This window comes from Xyrauchen texanus, chromosome 45 (assembly GCF_025860055.1).
Source record: "Xyrauchen texanus isolate HMW12.3.18 chromosome 45, RBS_HiC_50CHRs, whole genome shotgun sequence".
NCBI lineage: Eukaryota > Metazoa > Chordata > Actinopteri > Cypriniformes > Catostomidae > Xyrauchen > Xyrauchen texanus.
Genome location: NC_068320.1, coordinates 9965926 through 9975168, shown reverse-complemented (window position 1 = coordinate 9975168; position 9243 = coordinate 9965926). Strand labels below are relative to the sequence as shown.

The following is a 9243-nucleotide window of genomic DNA, read 5'->3' as shown; positions in this document are numbered from 1 at the left end:
TGGGAATTCCTCTCTCAGGGCGAGGGCTTCAATGACCACACAGGCATTACTTTAATAATATGCAGACACGCCTTACTGTGTGAAACCCCTGCATCCTTCAGATAGCAAAGCCTCCTGCCCTCTATCCTCTGAATGGTTTTTATGAATTCTGTACAATTTCCTGCGGTGGCAATCTGTGCCTGTTCTATTCGTAGAGTAGGAATTATATCAAACATTGTGAAACGCTGCACAACTGGGTCTAGCATCTAAAGAGATGTCCAGTGTAACCCCAAAATCAAACAGGAGTTATATTTTGCATAAAGAAAATGAAGCCTATTTTTGTTAAAACAGTAAAAAATATTTAGCACCGAGACGTTTGTAAAGTACGTTTGTATTTGCTGCACTTTATGACAAGATACTTTTCTTGACCGTATTACTGTAATAAGAATAAGATTAGAGTAATGAGGATGGTATTTATGAGAATGCGTACACATGTACACTTCACAAACACAAATACATTGGTGGTCATGAGAGTTTTTTTATTTAAACATTTATTCAATCTTCTGTACATTCATTATGAAAGGCTATGGGCTACAGAAATATCCCACCTTGATAAAGTCTAAAACAAATGATACCCTCCAAATACATGTCATAAGCACTGTAGATTAGCATCAATGTACATTTGTACCCCAAAGTGGTGACCAAACAATTGCAGTTTACAGTAATAAATGTCACATCGCTGTCTTAATTGGCTATGAGAGACCACATGAATGCATTTAATATCATCTCCACCATTTGATTTGGTTAATTAAAAATGTGCAGCAGTAGCCTAGACTATAAATCTTACAAACCGTACATAATGAATAGTTACCTATTGATACCACAAAACAACTTGTAAACATTTGAATTATGTTTAAAATGATGATAAATCATAATGATAATATTCACTATAAACAAAACATCTTACATGCTCCAAGCTGAAGACTTAATCCTTGTGTCTTTCTCAAGGCTGAAATGGGCAGGGGTGGAATTAAAGGGATAGTTCACCCAAAAATGAAAATCTTTGTTTGAACCTGTATGACTTTCTTTTTTGTAACACAAAAGCAGATGTCAGGATAAATGTTAGCCTCAGCCACCCTTCACTATCATTGTATATTATTTCTATATTATGAAAATGAATGGTGAATGAGGCTATCATTTAGCCTGACATCTGCTTTTGTGTTCCAAAGAAGTCAAACAGGTTCGCACCAACATGACAGTGAGTAAATGACAGAATATTCACTTTTGGGTGAACTGTCCCTTTAAACTACAAAGTATCAACTGCAATGGAGTGTCATTAGTTACATCAGGTAAAATAAGTCAATAAACTCAGATTGAGGCCGTAATTTAACAAGCACATTTTTCTTTTCATTTGTTCTTCTTGTCATGAATGTAGTCCTTCGGAAGCATGAAACAAAAAAAATGGGTAGCACGTTTAACCTGCGTTATATGCCAGAGGTTCATGTTGCCACATTGGTCAAATTATTGCAATTTGAATGTCAAAACCCTTGAATCTATTAGAAAAACATGAACAAAACACTTCTTGATTTGGTGCCACACCACGTACATTCAATTGCATTTCCTCTATTATTTAGTTTTTTGCAAGCCTTTAAACAAGTCAGTATTACCTATGTACACACACATTTACATTAAATATAATATCACTTCCTTATTACAACCCTTATAAAAGGAGGCAACCTCAAGTAACACTGTCGTGTGGCTGAGATCTTGCGGATCTCCAGATTCTTGAAGCCTCCCAACAACACACAAAGATCCTCTTCCAGAGAGCGACAACAACATTAACAAACATGTATGACCAGAGCAGATAGTGTACAGGATGGATCCAAGAGGATGTCGCATTCTTCAGCAAAATCTCTCAGGTTGCCACAGCTAGACATTTAGACTCCATTAGTGATCTTTAGTTCACTTGGTTCTACCTTGTAAGTTGACCAACCACTTTGAGCAAGGTCTTATTCTCCTGTTTCAGCTGCTCGTTCTCATCTTCAGCATCATCCAGATCCTGCAAAACACAAAAACATTGGAAGAGCATTATATCCGTGTATTTAGCTGGAGAATATTTTCTGAACAAACCAAAAGTAGATCGATCCATCCAACTAAATAATCACTCTTCAAACTGCCCATTCTGACTGGGCAAATTGAATTAAACAATGTCCCTCTCTTCTATTGTACAATAATGACGTCCTTGTAAAAGTGTTCCAATTACATATTTGCTATCGTTGTGTGCTCTGCCATTGTCCTGTGTGCAGTAGAGGCAGACGGCATCTCTATTCCTAGGCCTCCTCTTCAGTGGAGCAAGATTAATAATAACAAATTAAACATTAGCAGCTTCAATTAGCTGTAAATGAGCTGCCCTGCTGTCTCATCAAAAGCACACTAAAGTGACAACGTTCATTTTCAAATTCCTCCATCAATGATGACAATCCGTTGGATTACTTGTGCCATGATTTTTCTAGACCTCAAAAGCAAAGATTGTTAAGTAACCTACCAGATGTCCCTAATTTTTTTCCTCCGAAGTTTTGGTAAAATGTGGAGAGTATTGAGAAAATTCATTGAAATTAGTCAGCTTACTGTCATTTTAATTTCACAAATAAAAGCAATCAGAAGAGGAATTGCAATCATAAGGGAGCAGTTGCCCTTCTGATAGGACTGTAATATTGGTCCTGATGTTGCGCCTATCGCAGATTGCCACCGGTTCTGAAACGAAAGCAAATCGTCATGGCCCTGTTCAAGCCTAATTGATTCATTCCTGATATTCAATAGGCAATTTTAAACAATCATCTTATCTAAAGCATCATCATCACAACTGCATTATGTGCCGCATATTTCTCCAGCAACTTTTAACAACCAACTGAACTTGATTATCATCTATAATTAATTTAATGTCAGAATGTGATCCAAGGTAAAGATGGTTAGATTTAAAATATTTAAACATTTTAAAATGTTCAAAAGCTTGTTTTCTGAAAGTGAACTCATTGGACAAATAGTTCTGATAGTTTATAGTCTTGATAAAAGTGTAGAACATTGTGAGAGTATCATTCTGCCGACTTTATTCATCTACAGAACAGGGTATGGCTAATTTAAGTTTGGGTAAAGAAAAGGCATATATAGGTCTAAAAATATAATTTGTTTCATTTGGTAATGTATTTTTTTTAATTTAATTGTTAACTCGTTTGGTAATTTATTTAAATTAATACAGGGAATTTTGCTGGCATTTTTTCAAATGTAAACTAAACAATAATTGTATAGAATTGGGCTATATGTTAGCATACATTCATGTTTTTCTCCAAGTATTGTGTATTTATTTTTCATTTAAAAAGTATTTGTGCATAGAAATGGTATGTTTTTTGTATTGTGGGCAAATTCCATGACTGTTGTTTATTATTTTGAATGGTGTGGAAAAGAAAATTTAATAAAATAAACGGATGTGCCTTTAATTTGTTCTACGTGCACTTGTCGATCTAAATCCCGTTAAGATCAATCCATAATAACATACAATAAATTGACTTTCAAAGATCTATATCTTGTTGTCATAATTAACACAGGCTAACAATTGGGGTAAATTCTGTCATGTGACACTGCAATTTAGCATTAATGCCAATTTTCTTGATGAAAAGTTTTTCCAAAACCAGTTTTTCGCAACATTTGAAGTATCAACAGAGTTTATGCGCTAGAGTTAAATGAAAAAATATTATCTCGAATAAATTTGAGAGATTAGTGTTTCCATCAGCTTTATTTTGATGATTTAAAACTTTTTGCAAAAAATCTTTGTATGGACAGTTAGTGTGGACAGAAGGCCAAAACGCAGAGATAAACATGTGTTTTCAAAAGGAAAAGTATTAGGTGGCCTAAAGACACATCCACATTTATATATTTTAGTTTGAAAATGCATTAATTACACCTCTCATCCACACTTGAATGGTGTTTTCCTCCACCGATTTACAAAAACGATCTTTATTAACACACTTTAAAAAATGTGGCTTAAACTAAACTAGACCCTATGTCTTTAGTACCTTATAAAGAGACATGTAAAATGTTTGCCTGATGTGTTTTGTTTTTGCCTGCAGTGAGTCAAAGCCCAGTAGCATGTCACACAAAGCTAGTTTAACAAACTCAGACTTTCAGGTTGAGAAAACCAGATAGAGCCAAACCAGTTTAGATCGGTTTGAGCATACTACAAACGTTCTCTGCCAACTCAGAATTTGATCACGAGTTTGAGGTTAACCCTGAAGCTCGTGCACTTGAGTGAGTGACGTTTGCCAATGGAGAGAGTCAGCGCGATTTACTTCTCACAAGATTTTTGTTCATGTGTAAAGACAATGAATTAGTCTTTAAAGTGTTAGAATCACCTTACGAACAATTCTGCAAGAAGTATTTTGTTCTCGAGGTTCGTAAAGAAGTATGTAAAGAAATGCAAAGAAGCTCAATAATATATTTTAATACGCTGCTCAAAAGATAAAATGTTCCCTGATCTCTCAAATAAACCATCTTATAATATCTTAATATGTAGGTATAATATATTATATAGTAATATATAAATCTTAATTCATTTAATATATACATGTTCCAAATGAAAGCACGCTTTGCTGGGAGATTCAGGGGGTGTGACTTTGTTGTATTAGAGATGTCACTTTACTCGCAGCTGATTGTTTCAGCATCAGTTTCCGATCTGTAACCCAGAATAAAACCTGCAGGTTAGCCGTGTGGCGTAAGTTGCTATGGCGATGAACACCGGTAAAAAAACGATCCAACTTCTTGAGCCGAAAAACCAGTTTGCTCAAACTAAACTCAAACTTACCTGAGTAGCTACTGAGAAACTGGCTTCATGCAACAGGCCTCATCAAGAGCAGAGCTGACTGTATTTGATGGCACAAGGCTCTACATCTGTTTATCTTGGAATCCAACAAGAGAAGGGACTGCAATCGCAGGTCAATTCTGATTTAATGTTGACTTGCACAGTAACTGCCGTACGATTTCTAAACTGGTTCAAAATAAAACGGCATGAAACTTGGGTAATGATCGCTGCTTCACCGAGCGTCTATCCAGTCCCACTGTTAGCATAACAAACCTTGAGATCCAACCCCATAAGACAAAATGAGTTTGTAATGTTGATCAAGTAACCAATCAGGCTCAATTCAGTGACAGCGAGTTCACATAGAGAGTTATAGGAGGAAATGCAATCGGAGACCTGTGAGCATTTGTTTCTCTAAAGCGGAGGATAATTGTAATCTTCCACTAAGCTGCAAGAGTTTTACAATATGGAGCTGATTGCTGTGACATAGCAACATGTAATTTGGTAATCGTTTCAGTTTGGTTGCCAGGCAGCGTGAGACACATCTGTTGGAGGACAAGGAAATGGACGGGAAAAAGGGGAGGATAAAAGCTGCACTGAATAAAAACACCTGTAAGCAAGACAGAGGAGAGATGCACCTTACTAAATAGCATGAGTGGTTAGCTGATGAGTAATACAGTGCATCCAGAAATTATTCACAGCGCTTCACTTTTTTCACACTTTGTTATGTTACAGCCTTATTCCAAAATGGATTCAATTAATTCTTTTCCCCAAAATTCTAAAAACAATACCTCATAATGACAATGTGAAAGAAGTTTGTTTGAAATCTTAGCAAATTTATAAAAAAATAAAATAAAATCACATGTACATAAGTATTCACAGCCTTTCCACAATAGTTTGTTGAAGCACCTTTGGCACCAATTACAGCCTCAAATATTTTGTGTATGATGCTACAAGCTTGGCACATCTATTTTTGGGCAGTTTCTCCCATTCTTCTTTGCAGGACCTCTCAAGCTCCATCAGGTTGGAAGGGGAGCGTCGGTGCACAGCCATTTTCAGATCTCTCCAGAGATGTTCAATCGGGTTCAAGTCTGGGCTCTGGCTGGGCCACTCAAGGACATTCACAGAGTTGTCCCGTAGCCACTCCTTTGTTATCTTGGCTGTGTGCTTAGGGTCGATGTCCTGTTGAAAGATGAACCTTCATCCCAGTCTGAGGTCCAGAGCGCTCTGGAGCAGTTTTTCATCAAGGATGTCTTTGCATTAGCTTTGCATTTCCTCGCAATACCCTTATTAATCCCTTACAAAACTTAACCATGATTTTACTACAGTAACCATAGTTAAACTATGCTATTTTTTTTTTGTGCTAAACAACGGTTGAACATGTGAGCCACTATGAATGAGCTTCTCTCATGCACTCATGAACGCGCAACAGACGTAAACATTTTCACTAATAAACCACTTCAATTTCGGGTTGTTTTACACCAAAATGTTTAGTTTAGACTTCATAACACCTGGAATATGATGCACGAGTCACATGGACTACATTTACAGTACTGTACTTTTTCATCTTTTTTAAACTTTAAAGTGAGTCACTATTAACTGACATTGTATTAAAAAATTATCCCGTTGTGTTCAGCAGAAGACCGAAAGTCATACACATTTGGAACGACATGAAGGAGAGTAAATTATTCCTTTAATACTTAAATTTAGGGGTCTGATCAAATAAAATATAAACAAGCAATATAAATATTGATGCTTAGCAAGCACCACTGATGACCATGATCTATGAATATTTCTACCAAAATCTCTTTTAAATCCATTACAACAAGATTATGTGAGGTCCAGAAGATTCTATGGCACGTGCTGTTTAAATGACATGTTTAGGTGTTACAAGGCTGATATCAGTTTCTCACTCTGTTTAGCAGGTCAATCTCCTCTTTCAGCTTAACGATCAGCTCGTCCTTGTCCTGATGGTCTTTCAACAGGTGAGCATTCTCCTGTCTCTCCAAGGCCAGCTCCTGGAGAGAGAGAAACACACACACACACACTTCTGTAAGACAGAAATACTTGTACACATCTCAGCAATGTGTCATCACAGTACAGCATTAAAGTACACTAGCAATTCTACTGGAAAACAGAGCTTTTGGTTTAGCACTTTTGCAGCATTTTATCTTTTCACCAGACAACTCATAATGTTAGACAATGTTTCTTGCACCAAAAACAGTCATAATTTAGTTTTACTTAGCCATTTTACACCCACAATTAGCCAAAAAGTTGTCGACAAAAATGTTCGTTGTCGAATAGTCGTTTGATCTAATTTTATGTAACATGAGATCAGATATGAAACTAATGATGGCACACGAGAGCAGCACTGCAGTTTGCGCAAGACTGAGGAGAGGAAGAAAACACCGCTCACAGTCCAGATGCACTCGAAACTTTCCAAACAGCTTCAGGTGATGTAATCGCAAAATATGATATATCTTCAATGAAGTTATATTTAATGCATTATATCTTTATTAAAGTTCAAATAATATGGAAACGGAGCATGTAATTAACTACAAACCCCGAAACTCCTGGCATTTCTCTGTGTGGTCAGCACCTCTTCTATGAGTTAAGAAAAATGGCCCGATCTAAGGGGGGAGAGATTGAACCTGCACCCGGCTGATGCACACTCTGTCGCGGGGACGCTCGTACAGAGTGTGCATGCTTAATACAGCTAGATTATAACATGATGGCCCGTGACTTATTAAATCATAATATATATGTCACTGTGCATTTCTTATCATGAAGAAAATTGGCAATATGCAGCTTTATTAATAAGAGAAAGGTTTTTTTGTGAGTTAAAGATGGACTGAAGTGAACAGAAAGGTGAGAGATGGTAGTCTTCTCCCCATTATTCACTGCAACAAAATATGTTTTTGATGTTTTTGTTTTGGCTTGTTTTCTAATGCAAATACGTAAAACAACATACATTGTTTTAGCAACTATACTGCAGAAGAACAAATTGTTACCTGAGAATGTTGAATATAATATTATAAATACAAATATTTTAAAATCCTTTTAAAAAGATGGATTCACCTGTGAAGCAGCATATAAGATATTTAGACTTGTTTTTAGAGAATAGATCTTGAATATAAGTATATTTTGTCTTTACTGCATTCACAGAAGTATAACCAAGTGAAAAAAATACACTTTTAAACTAAATACACTTATATTTAAAATACATTCTCTTAAAGCAAGTCTAAATATTTGATATGCTGCTTCTCAATTAAATGTATCTTGTTTTAAGGATTTTTAGACATTTTTAAATGTAAAACAAGACATAAACACTTGATAATAATATAATTTTTTTGCAGTGAAATGTTTCCCCCATTAATTCAGTGAATGTCATTTAAAGGTTTATTGTTAGTAAGCACATTTAATACAACCTTTTAAGTCGGGACACAAGCAGAACAATCGGTAAACAGCCAATGATTAATTGTTGCAATAATCGTAGAATAGTCGAATAATCGTTAGATAATTGTTAGTTGCAGCCCTACTATTGAATCTTTAAGACTTTTGTAAATTAAATCTGTTATGATTAGGTTTGGAAACCAAGGTTCCATTATTTAATTTTTTTAGAAATACCAGAACCGAATGATTTTCATGACTTTCGATTCTGTAAACAGTTCTTGAACATGCATTCTTCATAAGAATGGGACAACATGCTAAAATACTCTTGACAGTTCTGCAATTCAATTCAGCACTGTTGAATCAGCAGTGCAAAACACACAATGCAACCAGTTTAGTCCGATTCCCTAACGAATGACTCTTATGTAATTCTCAGTTAGTAAAGTAAAGAACCGATTGGGCTTCAGAGATGTGTGATTGTCATCCGTGTCAGTTTGTTGATACCACGCAAACTGAAAAAGTTATGTGAACTTGTGCTTGTATGCTCTTTTTCAAACTTTCAAATCAAACTTTTTTTTTTCTTTTTAAAAGCAGCACCTAACCAGGAAAAAAAAAAATCTTGTTTTTTGTGCAGCTGTTGATTGACAGGGTGAACGTTCACTCTAGAACTCTTGGTTTCACATCACTTGCTTGGGGATGGAAAAATCTATTATATATCCACTGTCATGTCACATTTGTATACCATTATAATGGATGCTACGGCCCTGGATGTAGCCCTAAAACTTATGAAAACAACATGACGGAAATTTTACAACTCAGTCTGCCAGACAGATACATATTTTTTCTATTGCAACCTCTGCATACAGCGTGTTGCCGATTCTCTAATGAATAACACTTATGAGCCGGTTCTTTTGAATCTACATTGCGAAAATACAGCATGACAAGTGTAGTCTGATTCCCTGACTAATAACTCCTTATGAGCCAGTTCTTTTGAATCTACATCACGAAATGACAGAGCAACCAGC

The 9243-nt window shown here is 35.9% G+C and overlaps 1 protein-coding gene across 2 annotated transcripts in view; it reads right to left on the bottom strand.

Annotated features, from left to right (window-relative positions):
- Positions 1-504: 504 nt before the first annotated feature.
- The window catches only part of LOC127637684 (PRKC apoptosis WT1 regulator protein-like), a 79544-nt gene continuing 70805 nt past the window's right edge, over positions 505-9243 (bottom strand). For both annotated transcript variants that reach the window (XM_052118893.1, XM_052118894.1), the window contains exons 6-7: positions 6742-6846; positions 505-2038 (exon numbers count right to left, since the gene is read on the bottom strand). In XM_052118893.1, the coding sequence (XP_051974853.1) occupies positions 1952-2038; positions 6742-6846 (192 nt within the window). In that variant the 3' untranslated portion in view covers positions 505-1951. The remainder of the gene's footprint in view (positions 2039-6741; positions 6847-9243) is intronic.